Raw genomic sequence first — 17,995 nt, forward strand, 5'->3', positions numbered from 1 at the left:
ACCTAACGTCCACCCAAATCTTACCGACTGGCGCGGCCAAGCACAAAGACACCGACGATGACAACAGCTAGTACACCGATAGCTCCAGGAAGGAGGAGGTCGTTTGGTACACCAGCAATGATCTCTGGCTGTTGCGAGATAGGTACTGGCTGATTACGGCCTCGTGATCTAGGCTTCTCTTCCTCTTCGTCAAAGTACTGTCTACGTTCGCGAAGAGACGACTCAGGTGGTGTGACAGGCTTGGGCAGCCCAGGCTGTGGATTGACCTCGGCGGACATTGGTGCCTTTTCAGGGTGGTGCACAAAAAGATCCACCTTCTCGCGATGTGCCATGCGGGATAGACTGACAGCCTCAACGAGATCGTCATTGGTGGTGATGGAGATTGTGTCTCCCTCGTTGTCGAGATAGCTCAAAGCGAAGCCACCCCGGGAAACCTTGCCGTCATCAAAGCTTGGTACGCCTCCTATGACCTCGACCTCTCCACCAAGCTTGTTCGCTACGTTGTGGATGAGCTCTTCAATACCAGCAGATACAACGACCTGCAGACGGTGAACGCGGCCACTCGGAGCTTTGAATTTGAAAGGGAAGGGCATGTCCTCCATATGAGAGGGAGGAATACTGGCGACAGCAGATGGGTCTGGTGAGTCCCCGTGATGGGAGGCAGACTCGTTGGGTAGTACGCTATCACCACGATCCATTAGGCCAGGGCGATCGTGGTGGGAAACGTATGAGCGATGGTCGTGGACGCGACTCCCACCCTCGCCTGACATCATCGACTCGGTCTCATTGTCCAGAGACAGCCAGAACTTGTTCCACGCGGGACCTTCGCTGTCAGTCGTGCTGATGTTGTTGATCTTCAAGGAGTTAGCAAAGATACTTTGGGAGGCAGAAGTGGGCGTACCTGATCAAGAGTGGCATAAGTCAGCTTGAGAACATCGACCATTCCAACAATCTCTCCTGCGTCGCTCATGACAGGCAAGTTGAGGTAGTGACCGTCTGCAGAAGTCAGCGAGTATTCGAAGAGCTTTCGATTTGGACCACCTACCATGCATCTTGCGCAGAGCGGACTGGATGCTCATGTCCATGGGCGCAAAGTCGGGATGCGGAGTCATTACTCGTACGACACTGCAAGTCATCGGGTCGAGCCCCGCGGCAATCACACGCAAGACGACGTCCTTGCTGGTGAAGATGCCGGTGATGGAGCCATTGTCCTGCACCAGAACGGCGGTTGTGTGGTTCTCCTTCATGAGCGACGCAGCTTCCTTGACAGAGGTGCGCACGGATACGGTTGTAGGTGGCAGGCCAGTCAAGACAGACTCGAGGGTAGGACCAGACATCTTCTGACGAATAGCCTCGACGTACTGAATGATCTGTTGCGGCTGGCTGGAGCCCATTTCAGCCTGCACACCCTCCAGAGCATCGTACAGCTTGCGCGAGGAAGCGTAGGCGCGCTCCAACTTTTCCATGGCGTCGTAAAAACATTTGGTAATGTCCAAGATACCGGAAATGTCGTGGTTCTCGTCCTATCCCATGTCAGCTCATCCGCGACGCATATTCATAGCCCAACATACCATGACGGGAAGGTGGCGGAAGCCCTTCCTGACCATGAGATCTAAAGCATCGGTCGCACTTGTGTCGGTTTTTGCGCAGAGGGGGTTTTTGGTCATGATCTCTTCGATGGTGACATCGCGAGCCTTGATGCCGGCGCCAACGACGCGGAAGGCCAGATCCTTGGCCGTGAAGATACCCGCGATACGGTCATCGTCATCGGTAACTAGGACACAATCCTCGCGCTTAGCTGCCATTAACTGCGCAGCCTCGGCGACTGAGGTAGAAGGCTTGATCTGGAGCGCGGGGGAGGGCTTCAAGGCGAGGACGGTGCCAGGCGGGGCTTTCTTGGAGGGTCGCACGCGGCCGCTGGGGTTCTTCTTCTTGTTCAGGTCGGTTTCGATCTTGCGGCGGATGGCCTAGGCATCATGAGTATGTGGCAGTCCATGGCGAGCAGGGCAGCTTACGTCGTCGCGCTTCGACATTTTCGCACGACTGGCGCTGAGCGAAGAGCCGCCCGCATCGCTCTGGGCAACATGAGAAGCATGCGTCTCGAGCGCTGCTGGTCGCGGGATTCCCGAGGGGCTGTGGGGAAATTGCTGAGGCGGGTTGTGGTTCTTCGGCTTGGGCGTACCGCGCATGGTACCCGTATGCGACATGTTGCTTTTGACCGAGACGTTGAAGTCGGGTTGTTGGTGAGGGGTCAATAGAAGCAAAGTCGTGGTTGCCAGGGTAGACGCAGAAGGCGCAAGCGACGAGGCTAGCTAGACCGCTCTTCCCCTGGACTGCTGCTATTGCACATGCGCCTGCTCGGCCTATGGACTACTGCCTGCAAAAGACCAGAATTTTAGCTCGGGCGATGGCTCCATCTGGTCTGTCCTACTGCATGGGCTTTGTATCTAACCTCGGAAGAGCTTACTCTGAAGACGGCTGTACCTAGACAGAACCCATACAGCCTACTACAACAAAGTAAGCAGAGTCAAGGGTCTAGCATTGCTGTAGGTTTCGAGGCTCTAGACTTGAAGCCAAATCAAGTTTTCCTACTCCTGTCGTAACAGGTCACGCGCAGGGTGTTTCCCATGTACAGGATGGCTGGCCATGCACCCAGTCGTTGACTCATTCATCTTTCCTTTCATCAAGGATTATACGTTACTACAAAGAAGTCTCGGTGCAGATCACACTTTCAAGTATATGAGCTAGCTAGTTGGTTTCAACAGGGTCCACGGGTGTTATACAATGCTTCGCGGTGTAGGAGAATACACTGACCAATGAGCACGCACTGTGATTTTTTGGCCTACACCCCACCTGGGCACCAAAACATCGACATTAATGACTTGAGGCGACGCCAAAACCACACCAAGCCCCAGTCTCTGCCGCCGAAAGATCTTGTCTGCACCAGAATATACGCTGCTTCTTTCTGCAGAGTTCCACTGCAGTAGGGGCGCTCCAACACGTCACACGCGCTCCGAAAGCAGCACTACCGAGAACCAAGCGACCGAATTCCCTTGTTGCCTGTGAACGACACCACTCTTCCTGGGCCGCTGCCCTCCACTACCAATCTACGCATACGACATGTCTGTCCTTCCCGCCGAGGTCCACACGGCGCTGGCGACCCTGCTGCAGGGCCTCCAGTCGCCGGATAATATTCAGCGCACGGCTGCCGAGCAGCAGTTGAATGACGAGTGGGTTGCCCAGAGGCCCGAGGTGCTCTTGATGGGCCTCTCAGAGCAGATCGAGCTGGCACAGGATACTTCAGTAAGGGTCCCGCTTGGTCGAAACCCTGGATTCTAGCTTACAGGCTGTATTAGACACGGACATTCGCCGCTGTCATCTTCAGGCGACAGTCGTCGAAACCGCGAAAGGCGCCCTCAGGCCAGACCGCCGACCTCTTCTTAACCCTCAACGCCCCCGAGCGCGAAGCCATACGCGCCAAGCTGCTCCATTGCCTTGCCAACGAGACGGATAACTCAGTACGCACCAAGGTTGGAGACGCTGTTGCCGAGCTCGCACGTCAGCACACAGATGAAGGTACGAGTCAACGGGACGTTCTACAGAAACATGTCTAAATTCATCTAGGCGTTGCATGGCCGGAGCTTCTGGGCGCGTTGTTCCAGGCAAGCCAGTCCGCAGACCCCGCGCAGCGCGAGAACGCTTTTAGAATATTCTCGACAACCCCGCAGATCATTGAGAAGCAGCATGAAGACGTAGTCTTGACTGCTTTCAAGGGCGGCTTTGCCGACAGTGAGACATCGGTTCGTCTTTCGCATTCACCTGGAAGCCCTCAACTTACATCTCACAGGTCAAAATCGCATCCGTCGAAGCCTTCGCGTCCTTCTTCCGCTCAATCACCAAGAAGGCCCAGTCCAAATACTATTCTCTTGTCGGAGAGATCCTCAGCATCCTACCCCCAATCAAGGAATCTGGCGATGCAGAGCTTCTCACAAAGGCCCTCATCTCGCTCATCGACCTTGCTGAAGTTGCGCCCAAGATGTTCAAGCCTCCGTTCAACGACCTCGTTCAGTTCAGCATTTCCGTTATCCAGGACAAGGATCTAGGAGAGACGGCTCGGCAGAACGCGTTGGAACTCATGGCGACCTTCGCGGATAACGCACCTCTGATGTGCAAGAAGGATGCCAACTTCACCAATGATATGGTTACTCAATGTCTGTCTTTGATGACCGATGTTGGAGCTGACGATGACGATGCTGAGGAGTGGAACGTGTCAGAAGACTTGGATGAAGAGAGCGACTCGAACCACGTGGCTGGTGAGCAGTGTATGGATCGTCTGGCAAACAAGCTCGGTGGACAAGCCATTCTGCCTCCAACGTTCAACTGGCTTCCGCGCATGATGACTTCTTCGGCGTGGCGCGACAGGCACGCTGCTCTCATGGCGATATCAGCCATCTCCGAGGGCTGTCGCGAGCTGATGGTTGGCGAGCTTGACAAAGTCCTGGATCTCGTGTTGCCTGCGCTCCGAGACCCCCATCCACGAGTGCGATGGGCCGCTTGCAATGCTGTGGGACAAATGTCGACTGACTTTGCCGGCACCATGCAAGAGACGTACCACCAGGTCGTTCTACCCAACATCATCCCCGTCTTGGAGTCTTCGGAGCCGCGCGTGCAGGCGCACGCTGCTGCTGCTCTAGTCAACTTCTGTGAGGAGGCTGAGAAGAATATCCTTGAGCCATACCTGGACCAGCTCCTCAACCACCTGCTCATGCTTTTGCAGAGTCCCAAGCGTTTCGTACAGGAACAGGCCCTGTCTACTATTGCCACTGTTGCGGATTCCGCAGAGGCTGCCTTCTCCAAGTACTACGACACGCTTATGCCTCTTCTCTTTAATGTTCTACAAGAGGAGCAATCCAAGGAATACCGACTTCTCCGCGCCAAGGCCATGGAGTGCGCGACGCTCATCGCTCTCGCTGTCGGCAAGGATCGTATGGGCCAAGACGCACTCAACCTTGTACAGCTGCTCGGACGGATCCAGAACAGTGTTTCCGAGGCCGATGACCCGCAAGCATCTTATCTCCTCCACTGCTGGGGCCGCATGTGCCGTGTTCTAGGACGGGAATTCGTTCCTTTCCTTGCTGGTGTCATCCCACCATTGACCGAGCTTGCTGGAGCCAAGGCTGATATCCAACTTCTCGACGATGAGGAACAAGTCGCCCAGATCCAAGATGAAGAAGGCTGGGAGTTGGTCCCGCTCAAGGGCAAGGTTATTGGAATCAAGACCAGCATCCTTGACGACAAACACATGGCTATCGAGCTCATTGTCATCTACGCGCAAGTTCTAGAGGACGCTTTCGAGCCCTACGTCAACGACATTATGGAGAAGATCGCGCTCCCAGGCCTAGCTTTCTTCTTTCACGACCCCGTGCGAGTCGCATCAGCCAAGTGTGTTCCAGCGCTGCTGAATGCGTACAAGAAGGCCCACGGTCCGGAATCTACACAACTGAGCGAGCTGTGGGGACGCACCGTCGAGCGTGTCCTCGAAGTGCTAAGCACTGAGCCCGCCATTGATACCCTCGCCGAGATGTACCAATGCTTCTACGAGTGTCTAGAGTGCATCGGCCGCAACTGCCTCACCAACGCACACATGACGACCTTTATTGAGTCCGCTAGAAGCGTGCTTCAAGACTACCACGTACGCGTAAAGGAACGTCTAGAGGAGCAGGCCGAGAATGATGATGGCGAGGAAGCTTCGGAAGATCTGCTGTTTGCCATAGAAGACGATCAGACGCTCCTCTCAGACATGAACAAGGCGTTCCACAGCATCTTCAAGACCATGGGCACAGCGTTCTTGCCTTACTGGGCTGAATTAACCCAGTTCTATAGCTTGTCCGCTGCTAACCCAGACCCCACTCAACGCCAGTGGGCGATTTGCATCTACGACGATGTGCTCGAGTTCTGTGGTCCAGAGTCCTGGCAATACAAGGACCAAATTATCCAACCTCTCATCGATGGTATGCAAGACGACGTCCCTGCCAATCGCCAGGCAGCAGTATACGGAATCGGTGTTGCAGCTCACAAGGGTGGAGAGAACTGGTCCGAATTTGTTGCGGCGTCCCTGGAGACGCTCTTCCAGGTTACACAGAGACCGAATGCCCGCGCGGACGACGACATTTTTGCGACAGAGAATGCTTCGGCTGCAATTGCCAAGATCCTACACTATAATGCAAGCAAGGTCGCGAACTGGGACAGCGTCGCCGCTGCCTGGATGGATACGCTTCCCATCACCAACGACGAGGAGGCTACACCATACGCTTATGCCTTCCTAGCTCAGCTCATCGAACAGTAAGTTAACCTAGCAACACACCGAGTATGTATGAGAGCCATACTGACATCTCCTAGACAAAACCAAGCTGTGTTCTCTCAACCCGCCAAGGTCTTCAACTACGTTGTGCAAGCCCTGGAGGCCGAAACTCTGCAAGGACAGACGGCGAACCGTGTTGTCGCATCCGTCAAAGCTCTGATCCAAGCGACCAGCACCGATCTTGGCCAAGCTGCCGCGACTCTGACACCAGAGCAGCAGCGTACTGCGCAAGCCTACTTCAGCTAGAGGCTGACTACGCCATTCGTAAATGGTCAATTCTATGGACTTGTGGAAGGAAAACCGCATGGGACACGATGCATGAGCGGCGTTCGATTTGGAATTGTGACATGACATCAGCATGAAGACACGATGTAAGAGCATGACGTGAGGATCTCTGAGCCTCGTCATTGATGACAAGGCTGGCGAAGTATAGAGAAGCATCTTGATCACGGCGGGGTGCTTGTTTTGGTTAGGTTAGGTTAGGTGGTTAGGTCAGGTCAGGTCCGGTTTTACATATATTCCCCCCAAGTTTCCCCTTCGTCCCCTCACCCACTCCGATTGTGCTATGGAATGGACTAGGCTATATTAGCTTAGTCCAGAGAAATGAGCCATCATCATTCAAAAGCCTTTACTCTGCAGTATGAGATCACGTAGTGCGCCACGACACATGGGGCCGGTTACGAATTGTGTCGCATTCTACAGAATACAATCAAGCCAGAAGTATACATTATCTTAACAGCCACTTACTTGGTAAGATTTGATAGAGTGTGTGCAGCAAAATGCGACACAACCTCTAGCCATCCCCAGTGACAAGTTGTAACGATGTTTTCCTCAATGCAGAACACATGGAAGTGGACTATGGATGTACATGGAGTATTGCCTTTATAGCATCATTTGGGGGAAAAGGCCTCAACTTGCTCATGTATTCGAAGCATCAACGCCGGCCGATCCATGTGCGGCCTGGGATCGCTATGCTAGAACGGGATATAAACACCAAAAGCGCCTCGAAGATATACAGCACTGCCTCAAACGACAACAAACGGTTCGTCTACGCGCCCTCACTGCCAAACTCCTTTGTCCACTCGGCGCTGCGGTCCAGATCCTCTCTACTCACAGTCGGTCTTGAAGCCTTAATCGCCTTGACAAAGTCCTTGACCTTTAGAGGTGGCTCGAGTAGCTGATCGCCGTCTAGGTCTGTCCACGACTTCTCCTCTGCTTGCGGGTCACCGGGCGAGCACGGTGTCCACTTTGTTTGGCCGTCTACCTCGACAGGCTTGTAATGTGTCGCTGTCTGGATGAGTCGTACGGGTTGCATGAGCGCGTCTTGTACCGCAATCGAGATATCAGACCCGGAATATCCCTCACTGAGCTCGGCTAGCTTCTTGTAGTCGGCCTGGCTCAGCTCGCAAGGTGTGTTGCCAACCGCAAGCTCGAACATCCTCATCCTGGAGGGTTGATCTGGCAGGCTGATGTGAACTCTCCGCTGGAATCGTCTTCGGATGGCAGAATCGAGTTGCCACGGGATGTTGGTTGCACCGAGAATAAGCACGCCCTTCGAGTCTTTGCCGACACCGTCCATCTGCACTAGCAGTTCTGTCTTGATACGCCGTGATGCTTCCGACTCGCCCTCACCTCGAGGTCCGCAGAGAGCGTCGATCTCGTCAATAAAGATGATCGAGGGTTTGTTTTCGCGAGCCATACCGAAGAGCTGCTTTACGAGTCTAACATCATGTCAGTTGCCGCGTCGCGCCGAAGTGAACGGTTCCACATACCGTTCTGATTCACCCATCCACTTGCTGACCAAATCGGAACTAGAGACACTGAAGAATGTGCTGTTCGCCTCGGTAGCGACCGCCTTTGCCAAGTAACTCTTACCGGTACCAGGTGGCCCGTAGAGAAGAATGCCCTTCCATGGTTGTCGCTTTCCAGTAAACAAGTGTGGAAACTTGATGGGTAATATGACGGCCTCCTTGAGTGCTTCTTTTGCCATCTCCAGACCTGCTACGTCTTCCCATCGAATGTTGGGCTTCTCGGATAGAATGGCGCCGGCGAGCGCACCGCGGAGCTTTTTGGAGTCGGCGTCTTGTTCGCCTTCGTCTTCGTCGCTGTTAGAGGTTAGTTGCGAACTCTCGACAGGTGTAGACTTGATATGTACCCTCCGCCCTTTCCACTTCCACCTGCTGCTTTGCCGTTCGAGCCCATGGCTGCTGGCTTCTTGCGATTCGAGGCGTCATTTTGGTTCAGATGTTGTTTGAGCTTCTCGGCGCGCTCCATGTATTCGGCTACCTTGCCGCGGATCATATCCTTGGACTTCTGGTTCTTCTCCCCTACTGAGCGTCAGTATGTTTGCCAATCTACAGAATCCGATCAACGTACATTTGAGAGCGAGCATGAACAGTTCGACTGCGCATGAAGTTAGCATCCAAATTTACATGGTCTATATCCTGTGGCACTGACGAGCACTGTAGTACAGCTGATACGCCTTCTCATATTCGCCCGCCGTGTCCGTCTCAATTGCCTTTTTGACCGTCTCGATGGCCCGGCCGAGGAAGTCGGCGTTGCTCATTTTGAAGACCGGAGGATTGTGGGGGCTTCAGCGAGCGTGGTTCTCGGAGCGCGCGTCGCCTGGTGTGTTGATTGATCGATGTATGAGCGGCGGAGGGCGATCTGAGTGGGGCAATCGCGTGCAGGCTGCCTGTGGTTGCGCGGAGCCAGAGCGAGTATGTGAGGTAATGGAAGGATTCGCAGCTTCGATCGACGATATTTAGTCGAGGTTGCGCTCGAGATTGTTCCGCGTGAATGAGCTTTGCGGTCGTACACGAGAGGTGACCGTCGCTCCAGGTACGGCCAAGGCAGCTAGCCCCGCGTTGCTTCTAACCGGATGGAGGAAGTTCAGCATCCCACTCGCGACTTCCGAATAACTGCACCGAGCTTTGCAGAACGCGTCACTCAGCATCACCAAAGCCATGGCAGACGTGCAAAAGAAGCTGCAGGCACTGTCTGATAGTTACCAAGGCCTTCAGGCTGGTAAGCCGCGTCCAAAGCTCATGGATCCTTCGCTAATTTCGGAATAGAGCTCGGAACTGCAGTAGAGGCCCGCCAGAAGCTCGAGTCGCAACAACAGGAGAATAGTACCGTCAAAAAGGTATGCGAAGACTACACACGGCCTCGGATAACATACTGAAAGACGTCACCTCAGGAGTTTGACATCCTTGACGACGATGCAAACATCTATAAACAAATCGGCCCCGTACTGCTGAAGCAGGACAAGACGGAGGCAGTCATGTCGGTCAATGGTCGCCTCGAGTTTATCGACAAACAGATGTGAGTGGGTCGGTTAGTGCGATGGGTCTCTTCTGACTGGATGCAGCAAGGATATCGAGAAACAGATACAGGGTATACAGGACAAGAGTGAGAAGATCAAGGGCGAGGTACGTTCTTCAAACGTGTCTTGTTACGCGGATTGCTAATGCCCAAACTAGATTATCCAGATCCAGTCGGCAGCACAGCAATCACAGCAAGCAGCAGCATCATCATGAAACTTTGAGCACGGCAGATGTAAAACAATAAGATACCCATTTCGGCTGAGGAACATTTTCATCTACGCACAAGATTCTTCTGCAGTGAGGTTTTTTTTTCCTGCTCTGGTGTGATCAGTGTGGCCAGCACCATGATCCTACGTATTCGGTCTAGGCATATCTCACTCATGGGCCCATCAGTCGTGATCAAAGCGAGACCAATTGTCTCACTCAAGCCACATTGTGTCCTGGAAAACCATCAGACTGTTACTTCAGCCGCTACTGATTCCCAAGATTGATTTCCAGGGCAATGGCTCTGCCTAGTACAACTGGGTTCATCCTTAGTGAGTTCTCATAACTACTGTAGCGTTCATGGCTGATTCAGACCGTCCCTGTAGCCTCAGTATCAGAGTTGTGGTGGGCAATGATAACCCAACCGCCGCCAACGTTCATTGGGACATGTTGTGCAATTGATCATGGTATTTTAGAAATGCTTTGAAAGTAACACCAAACCTGACAGCGTAAATCAGGCGCGACTTCCAGTTACGCGCCTGCTGTAAAAGACTCACGTCCGCACTTGCCTTCTTCGCACCTGCCATGTACCACTTACCCCGCAGAAGATCTATTCCGAGCTTTGCCACCCAGTTTTTATGATTTCTGGGAAATTGCGGCGTACGAGGTGCTCTCAAGGTCCAAGGCCAAGGTAGCTATCCTTGTCGGCCAAGCTGCCTCCCACTCTTACACTCAGTAACTCAAGGAGGAAGGCATTCGATACCAAAGTGTCTGGGCGTTCGGAACTCAGAGGCATACGACGGAACTCCCTTGTGCGTGGCTGGAACTCGCTCCTGATGGCAGCATCCGCCGGTTGAGTGTTGGTACATACCACCCGGAATACTTCTTGCGCACCCGGAGTTCACTTCCGACCTACTGTTTAGCTTCTCGGTTTTTACCTTTAGTTTATAGCATGTCAATGCCACATCATACAGTCTTGAAACACACAAAGCACATCCGATGTCTTGAGAGATACATTGTCTAACGAGAAGTCAAAGAGTGGTATAGAGAAGAGGATACATCTCAGGTCTGTGAAGAGCGAGAGCAGCCAGCCGCAGCACAGTCCAGCATCCCAGCACTTTGACACTCTAACCTCCCAACACTCCTCAACGACTATCTTCATCCACCTCATCGCTACCTTCTGACATATCAACGGCCCCATTCAAGGGAAAAACTAAACAGGTGCCCTGAAGTCGACGTTGCCTCGGAAGCTTTAGTTTGTAGACTATTAAGGCAATAAAGCCTTCTTAGCTTTTTAAAAATAATAGTATTTCGCGGAGATAGGTCCCCCGGATGCGCAGATGTTGAACCGCGTACGCAAGCTGCTTATTATTTTTAATAGCGACATGCCACCACTTGTTGTTCTAAGGAAATTGTTGTCGACGAGGATTTGCTCTGGCTGTGTGAATTGCAGGTTGAACAGATTGATGTCGACCATGTTGCCTATAGGTAGTCTCGCGCCTCCTCTTCACAAGGACAATCGCCGCCAGGTTATCTTTATCGATCACCCTCATTCACTTCAGGGTGGATTGTATCCACATTCACCTGTTCGTAAAGCGCTATCGAGGGCACGTGGCTTCAGCCATTCCAAGATTAGCGCATGCACCTGTGAGCATCATATGTCTAATCAGGCAAGTGGGTCGTCAGGCATCGCGACGCTCCTGCAATGATAGAACACGACCTGGAGAGGTACAACTTTTGTACCGGTGGATCCGAACGACTAACTTTAGCAGCGGGCAATGCATGAACACGTCTCGGGAAGAATTCCTTTTGTTTCTCGGAGCGTTTGACGGCGCGGCTCGCCAATAAGAAGCACGGCACAGTAGCAGCTGTTACAAGAACGGCGCGATTTGTGTGCTTCCTTTGCTGACAGTGCATGCCATCGTGTGGCTAGCACGCCGCCGACGCGTTTGCTCGACTCGAAACGGCCAGAGTGCCACAGTCGGTCAAGTGGTGGGTGGGCGTGTGGAGGTGTACCACGGGGAGAGGCGAGGGATTCACAGGCAGCTGCAGCCGTGACCGCCCTTGACACAATCGGAGATAGCCATGGAGGCCATCCAAACAGAAGGCTTGTAGTAACGTATGCCGCGACTATCTGTAACAGCTGAGGACCAGGCTAGATCTGTCGAGCCGTTGCTTCAGCCTTGCGCAGGGTTGCCGTGATTGGCCCAACGCTAAGGAACGCCGCGGGCTTTTCGACACGGACTCCTGGCAGCGAACACTCCTCTGGACATCTTCACACTCGACCTCCTGTCGCTGAGTTTCCCTTCTTTGTACCTTGATATATTACGCTGTCTCTTCTTATTGCCTGGCCCGCTCGTGCACCATAGCACAGCGCATCCCCTGCACCTGTCAGCCCTCCCGCGAATTCATCGAGCTCTCCTTTGAGGCACAGCTGGGACTGCAGGAGAAGACTCGTGTGCATCACTACCATCCTTCGTGTACTTGCCCACTCTACACTGTACGTTTGCCAGCATTCGGTCGGTGGGCACTCGGGCGGGCCGTACTGATAAGCAGACAGAATTTCAGCCTCTACACTGCGAACCACCGTTGACTACTTTCACCACCACCACCATGTCTGCCAGTCATATCGCCGCCAACAGGAACAGCACCCCCGAGGGTTCCAGCTCGCTCCGTCCCCCGCAAGCCCGATCCTCCCTCGGCGCCAACCACCATCTCCGTGCCTCAGCTGATCTAGGCGGCTTCCCGTCCCCTCTTGCCAACCGTGGCATTCGTCCCGCTTCCGAAATCTACTTTGGCCGCAACAACACGCAGTCAGGCAACCCCGATGAGATGGAACGCGCTGCTCAGCAGTGGCTCGCCGACATCGACCAGTATGAGAACACGCTCGAAGAGATGGCGACAGCCACTCTTGACCAGGACTTCAAGGATGAGCTGAGCGCTATCGAACAGTGGTTCCGCGTCCTTAGTGAGGCCGAGAGAACTGCAGCCCTCTACGCTCTCCTCCAGCAGACGACACAGGTGCAGATTCGCTTCTTCATCCAAGTCTTGCAGCAGATGTCCAAGAACGTGCCCATGTCTGGAGTCCTGTCCCCTGCCAACTTCGGAGAAAAAGGTAAGCCTGACGGCTATCACGGCTTACTTTCTATGCTGACGAGAACTAGATCCTATGACGCAGAAACTGAGCGACGCCATGAGCAAGCTCGGCACTGGCGAAAACCGTCATTCTATGGGCCTCGGCCGTCCGCCGCCATCCCCGGGTGCTGGAAAACGCAACTCGGGCTTGGAGACATCTCAGATCAACCGCATGTTCCCGGACGCCGCGGCTGCCATCGCCAAGCAGAAGGCTGAGTTCACCGACGTAGTTGGTGTTGCGCCGGCGTCGAACCGCAATAGTACCGTTGGAGATCGCAGCTCTCTAGCCGCTCCTACCATCTCTGCCCCCGAAGACAACAAGAGGGAGAACAATGCTCCACCAGCATCACCCTGGAACGAGGGCGCGAACCGCCCCAAATCTTCGGGTCAGCAGCAACACCAGCAGCCGCCCATGGGCCAGTTCACTCAGCCACCTCCTTCCGCCGGCCTTCGCTCGCCCCGTCTCCCCCTCCAGAACGATAGCAACAATGTCCAGACGACTACTCTGAATGCCCTCGAAGCCAACTCCTCCAACATGCCGCTCCTTTCGCCTGCTTACGCTCAAGGTGGAAGTTGGGCCTCCCAGCTGAGCACTCCCATGGTCGCCAATTTCCAGCAGTCGAACAACCAGGCCGATATGGTCGCGAACGCCACTGCTATGAAACTGGCCGCGTTGTCTACGGTCAACAACCGCATTCAGCTGGACGATGTACGCAAATTTCGCCGCGCCCGATCTTCGGACAACGGTCCCATGTCACCCGGCATGCCTCAGATGGGCAATGGAAACATCCTTATGACAAACGAGCTAGGCCAAGTACTGACTCCACAGCAAGCGGCCGCTCTTCAGGCCCAGCAATTGGCTGCTATGCAAGGCCGCCGATCTCGTCCTAGTTCCCCTGGCTTCGCGATGCAGGGTCAGGGCATGGGTGCCATGGGCAACTTCACATCGCCTCAAGCTAACGGGTTCTTGGCTGCTGACTACGGTGGTGGCATGATGAACAACGGTATGGGCGCTCTCAACCTTGCTCAGTTTGGTCTTGCCGGCGGCAGTAATGAGGGCCATGGCTTCCTCGGTGACAACATTGATCGTGGTCGATCTCCCCGAGGCCGTCGCGGCAGCTCGAAGCCCCCGGAGGATCCTACCGACCCTGGCCTGCTTTCGGACATTCCCAACTGGCTTCGGAGTCTCCGTCTGCACAAGTACACAGACAACCTGAAGGACCTCAAGTGGCAGGAGCTTATCGAGCTCGATGACGAAGGATTGGAGAAGCGTGGAGTTAATGCTCTTGGTGCACGTAGGAAGATGCTCAAGGTATGCAACGCCATTCTTATAAATGTACGAGATCCGAAGAACTAACATTATATTGCAGGTCTTTGAACAAGTCAAAGAGGCTCAGGATCATGGCAAGCTGCGTTAAGCTTGCGGCATGTTCCTTCTGCTTTATCGCCTTCGATTATAGATATACGACCGGAAAGCGACAACCCCAGCTGGTACGGTTTATTGGCCGTCAGGTCTGGAACGCATATGATTACATGTTTTGTACATTGAGACCAGAGACTTGGATGTTGCTACGTTGGCCTGTCGTATCACGAAGGCTGATTGTGGATTTATTAGTGCGATTATTTCTAGTTCATGGTAGTAGGGTAGAAGGTTTGCGAATGTACGGGATTAATGATGACACTACGAGTGTTAGTTGAACTCAGATGTATGTCATGCGCGAGAATGCGCTCGTTGTTCATGCCTAAGCTGTGTTAATAATTTGTGGTTACCGACGCAACGTGTTGAGGAAGAAGGAGCGGCCCCCAAATCCTGAATGCACATCCGACTCTTGCCGACTCGGCAGGCCTCCAACTTGGAACCTGTGCAACCAGTGAGATCAGCCCTACGCCTCGTGCTCATCTTCCGCTCACCGGAATGTACATTTATTTTTGGATGTCCTTGACATCGACCTACCATTGTTGACGCGCAGGGTCGCTTTTGGCGGACTCTGGATTACGTTCTGATCCTCTAGCAGCCTCCAGTCTTCCTCTTGTTCTGCTTCAACAATGGAACCATCGCCGAATCTTAAACGAATCGACCGAGTAGTGCTCGCCTGTATCCAGTGTCGTTATAGACACGTCAAGTGCGACTCCACGCAACCCACTTGCAACCGATGCAGGCGCGACGGGAAAGAATGCATCTATCAAAAGTCTAGAAGAGGAGGCCTTAGCAAAGCCGCACTTGCGGAGCGACGTTTGCGACTGCAACAAGAACCCAAGGAAGCAACCAGTTGGGATGGGCGTAACAGCGGAACATCTCATGTACCAGTGCCATCGCCGTCTGACCAGTCTAGCCTGGGATCCTTCGAGAGCGGCTCATCAGGTCGTTCCATACCTCTTCGTAGACGCAACGAGGTCCAGCAAAATCGTATCATTTTTCAGGTTGACAATGAGCGACTCGTGGATTTATTCTTCGAACACTTTTGGCCTTCGTGGCCAGTCGTACTGCCTCTCCACTATCTGCAAGCCAGGCGCCTACATGAGAATCATGGAATGACCACACTACTATCCGTCTTGGAATGGATTGGATCCATCTACGCCCCTTGGACTCCATCGGAAACATACCACATGACGGCTATGGAAGCTGTCACGTCACCCGACCTTGCGCATACACCATTCAATGTCCAAGCGCTGCTGCTGTTTGCTCTTGCTGAGTTCCACAGCAGTTCCAGACCTGAGGCTCGTAGGCACCTGGATAAAGCTATCACAGTCGCATTAGAATTGTGCATGAACGAAAGAGATTTTGTTCGAGCGTATGGTGAAGGTAGCGCTGTACTGGAAGAGTCTTGGAGGCGAACGTTTTACGTACTATACATCGTGGATCAAAACTTCGCCCTTGTCACCAACACGCCCTTCTACACACTACTTCTCGTGTCGAACACTGTTGATCTACCATGCGATGATGAGCACTTTGAGTCAGGGGTACGTCGACATAGTGCGTAGATAGAGACGAGAGCTGACGTGAGCAGAACATTCCGCTTGTGATGACGTGGGCTGAGTACCAGAACCGTGAATTTGCAGAGGTTGAGATCGTTTACTCGTCAATCGTGTATCTTTATGATATCGGAATGATCATCGCTTGCAGTAAGTATAGATCACAGGTCGACGTACTCAACGAAAGCCGTTATCTATTTCGTATGATGTCTAACAGTCCCAGTCATGAAGTCCTTCATCGACACTGCTATATTTAGCGAAACGATGACCGAGAACTGCGACATGAAGTTAGCGATATGGTCGTCGATGCTGCCGGCTTGTAAGAAGGACCCGCTTCGACCAGATGGTCAAGTAGATGAGGTGATGTATGCCACACTATCAGCCAGACGAATACATGATCGCTAATGACACGTGCAACAGGTACATGGCACATATGTGTGCTGCAATGTAATACGTTCCTTCACGTACTGCTACTGTTATGCTGACAAAGATAGAGTCATCTCAACACTGCATAGGCCCTTCTCATCACTAGCTCACCTTCCTGAAGAGATGACCACGCAGTCTTTTCTACCTCCTTCTCCCTTTACGCTTACGCCCAAAGCTGGGCGAAACACACATACCGCACGTGTGCTCAAGGCGACCGAAATGCATACCAAACTCCTCGCAATCCCATGCGCTCTCGAAAAGCACAACGTTTTTATCATGTGTCTAACCGCGCAACTCGCGGCAGCACAAGTGTCTGTATGTGCCTATCTGTTGGACGGGCACGCGCTGTCGATAGCGCGAGATCGTGTGCGTCTCAGCATCGGCTTTCTGAACACGATGGGGACTATATGGCCACTCGGAATGAAAATGGCGAAGGAGGTTCGTGCGATTGCACGGTCAAGTCTTTCCGGTACCTGCGTCCAGCATACCGTGAGCGTGGATGCGGACCCTGCAGTGGCTGAGATCGACTTTCCGCGCGACGACTTGGGGTGGCCTGTTGATCCCTCAGCGCAGATCGACATATACTCTGGCATCGTGCTCCCTATCGATTGGGATACGACGCCCTTTGGTTATCCGTCGCTGACATCGTCTGAGCCGATATGAGGGCGTCTGTCAGCTTGATAATGCAAATCCCCACTCAAATGGTGTCAATTAGTGATTAGCTCGTCTTGTGGAACGTGTTTCGGGATCAGCGCTGATCTGCACAACAAAGTGTGATGTGATGCAATCGCGTCTCCAAGTCCTGCTGGAGCGATTGTTTGGTCAGACAGGTCAACCAAGGACTAATCGCATTGCTAAGCGATGCATGACAGCAGACTAACGCGCTGAACATGTCAAACCACGCAAGATGCCTGTCCCCACCACTTCCCTCAAAAGGGCACGCGAGCACCCCCATCCTTTGTCTGATATCTCCCCCAACCTTGGAACATTGGCAGACAATAGGCCACAGCAACGCGTGTGGTTCGTTATCAGTTGCCCAGCAGTCGTATCTGTGTTACCGGCAGGGTAACCATCAACGTCATACCACAAACCGTTAGCTCTATGCTCCATTGGTCCCAGCCCCCCGCCATGGATCTGCCCGCGGGCGACATGTTCAGAGTGGGCCCCCTTGCAGACTCGTCCGATGTCGAAGCCGTAGGCCGTCGACGAATTTAAAGCATGAGCATTTCCCTTCCGTGGCAAAGTCGTGGAGTTGCTACGTGATGACGGATCAGAATTCTGGCCGGATGCATTAAGAACGCGACGCTCGCTGCTCTTTTCTTCACCATCCCTTCCTGACGCATTTGCCGCCATCTTGCGTTTTTGACGCGACAACCGTTTTTCCTCACGTGGAGTCATCGATCATTGTTGCTTAATTCTCCGAGGCACTACTAGGCGAGGACGCCTGACGACACCATGAGCGACATCGAGAAACAGTACGATCCGGCTGTGCCTGATGCCGCGAAAGAGAGCGATGAGATTGGCAGGCAGCTAGAGGGCATCGACCCGGTTTTGGAAGCAAAGATTGTGC

At 53.4% G+C, this 17,995-nt stretch overlaps 6 protein-coding genes across 6 annotated transcripts; 4 read left to right on the forward strand and 2 right to left on the reverse strand.

The window, feature by feature from the left end:
• Positions 1 to 20: 20 nt before the first annotated feature.
• On the reverse strand, positions 21 to 2,207 carry BKA58DRAFT_439324 (CBS and PB1 domain-containing protein; the record flags this gene model as incomplete). Its single annotated transcript, XM_046173680.1, has 5 exons — positions 21 to 854; positions 902 to 996; positions 1,046 to 1,523; positions 1,572 to 1,967; positions 2,016 to 2,207. 5 exons carry the CDS (start codon positions 2,205 to 2,207, stop codon positions 21 to 23), a joined length of 1,995 nt encoding a protein of 664 aa, XP_046026833.1.
• Positions 2,208 to 2,880: 673 nt separating this feature from the next.
• BKA58DRAFT_383753 (armadillo-type protein) lies at positions 2,881 to 7,097 on the forward strand. Its single transcript, XM_046170206.1, has 5 exons — positions 2,881 to 3,303; positions 3,357 to 3,576; positions 3,625 to 3,800; positions 3,848 to 6,342; positions 6,400 to 7,097. Exons 1-5 carry the CDS (start codon positions 3,121 to 3,123, stop codon positions 6,605 to 6,607), a joined length of 3,282 nt encoding a protein of 1,093 aa, XP_046026834.1. The 5' UTR covers positions 2,881 to 3,120; the 3' UTR covers positions 6,608 to 7,097.
• A 15-nt stretch (positions 7,098 to 7,112) lies between these two features.
• Positions 7,113 to 9,191, reverse strand: BKA58DRAFT_163572 (vacuolar protein sorting-associated protein-like protein VPS4). The gene is made up of 5 exons (XM_046165026.1): positions 8,819 to 9,191; positions 8,738 to 8,764; positions 8,517 to 8,688; positions 8,134 to 8,466; positions 7,113 to 8,082 (listed from the first exon to the last, which is right to left on the reverse strand). The coding sequence occupies exons 1-5, from the start codon at positions 8,925 to 8,927 to the stop codon at positions 7,410 to 7,412; spliced, it is 1,314 nt and encodes a 437-aa protein (XP_046026835.1). The 5' UTR covers positions 8,928 to 9,191; the 3' UTR covers positions 7,113 to 7,409.
• An 82-nt stretch (positions 9,192 to 9,273) lies between these two features.
• Positions 9,274 to 9,864, forward strand: BKA58DRAFT_383757 (Prefoldin). The gene is made up of 4 exons (XM_046170207.1): positions 9,274 to 9,388; positions 9,436 to 9,506; positions 9,561 to 9,685; positions 9,732 to 9,864. The coding sequence occupies exons 1-4, from the start codon at positions 9,328 to 9,330 to the stop codon at positions 9,829 to 9,831; spliced, it is 357 nt and encodes a 118-aa protein (XP_046026836.1). The 5' UTR covers positions 9,274 to 9,327; the 3' UTR covers positions 9,832 to 9,864.
• Positions 9,865 to 12,504: 2,640 nt separating this feature from the next.
• On the forward strand, positions 12,505 to 14,444 carry BKA58DRAFT_411074 (uncharacterized protein; the record flags this gene model as incomplete). The annotated part of the gene is made up of 3 exons (XM_046172270.1): positions 12,505 to 13,006; positions 13,056 to 14,338; positions 14,397 to 14,444. 3 exons carry the CDS (start codon positions 12,505 to 12,507, stop codon positions 14,442 to 14,444), a joined length of 1,833 nt encoding a protein of 610 aa, XP_046026837.1.
• Positions 14,445 to 14,866: 422 nt separating this feature from the next.
• On the forward strand, positions 14,867 to 17,243 carry BKA58DRAFT_163647 (uncharacterized protein). Its single transcript, XM_046165027.1, has 5 exons — positions 14,867 to 15,987; positions 16,035 to 16,149; positions 16,223 to 16,364; positions 16,420 to 16,446; positions 16,494 to 17,243. The coding sequence occupies exons 1-5, from the start codon at positions 15,073 to 15,075 to the stop codon at positions 17,086 to 17,088; spliced, it is 1,794 nt and encodes a 597-aa protein (XP_046026838.1). The 5' UTR covers positions 14,867 to 15,072; the 3' UTR covers positions 17,089 to 17,243.
• The last annotated feature ends 752 nt before the right edge of the window (positions 17,244 to 17,995 follow it).

Source organism: Alternaria rosae, assembly GCF_020736505.1.
Source record: "Alternaria rosae strain MPI-PUGE-AT-0040 chromosome Unknown BKA58scaffold_4, whole genome shotgun sequence".
NCBI lineage: Eukaryota > Fungi > Ascomycota > Dothideomycetes > Pleosporales > Pleosporaceae > Alternaria > Alternaria rosae.

Excerpts from the sequence above, each read along its gene's own strand:
- BKA58DRAFT_383753 (XM_046170206.1), top strand. The coding sequence starts at position 3,121 with ATGTCTGTCCTTCCCGCCGAGGTCCACACGGCGCTGGCGACCCTGCTG. Across the intron at positions 3,304-3,356 it reads AGCTGGCACAGGATACTTCA|ACACGGACATTCGCCGCTGT; the intron begins GTAAGGGTCCCG and ends AGGCTGTATTAG. Across the intron at positions 3,577-3,624 it reads ACGTCAGCACACAGATGAAG|GCGTTGCATGGCCGGAGCTT; the intron begins GTACGAGTCAAC and ends AAATTCATCTAG.
- BKA58DRAFT_163572 (XM_046165026.1), bottom strand. The coding sequence starts at position 8,927 with ATGAGCAACGCCGACTTCCTCGGCCGGGCCATCGAGACGGTCAAAAAG. Across the intron at positions 8,765-8,818 it reads TCAGCTGTACTACAGTGCTC|TCGAACTGTTCATGCTCGCT; the intron begins GTCAGTGCCACA and ends CTTCATGCGCAG. Across the intron at positions 8,083-8,133 it reads TGGATGGGTGAATCAGAACG|ACTCGTAAAGCAGCTCTTCG; the intron begins GTATGTGGAACC and ends ACATGATGTTAG.
- BKA58DRAFT_383757 (XM_046170207.1), top strand. The coding sequence starts at position 9,328 with ATGGCAGACGTGCAAAAGAAGCTGCAGGCACTGTCTGATAGTTACCAA. Across the intron at positions 9,507-9,560 it reads AGAATAGTACCGTCAAAAAG|GAGTTTGACATCCTTGACGA; the intron begins GTATGCGAAGAC and ends ACGTCACCTCAG. Across the intron at positions 9,686-9,731 it reads GAGTTTATCGACAAACAGAT|CAAGGATATCGAGAAACAGA; the intron begins GTGAGTGGGTCG and ends GACTGGATGCAG.
- BKA58DRAFT_163647 (XM_046165027.1), top strand. The coding sequence starts at position 15,073 with ATGGAACCATCGCCGAATCTTAAACGAATCGACCGAGTAGTGCTCGCC. Across the intron at positions 16,365-16,419 it reads GGTCAAGTAGATGAGGTGAT|GTACATGGCACATATGTGTG; the intron begins GTATGCCACACT and ends CACGTGCAACAG. Across the intron at positions 16,447-16,493 it reads GCACATATGTGTGCTGCAAT|AGTCATCTCAACACTGCATA; the intron begins GTAATACGTTCC and ends TGACAAAGATAG.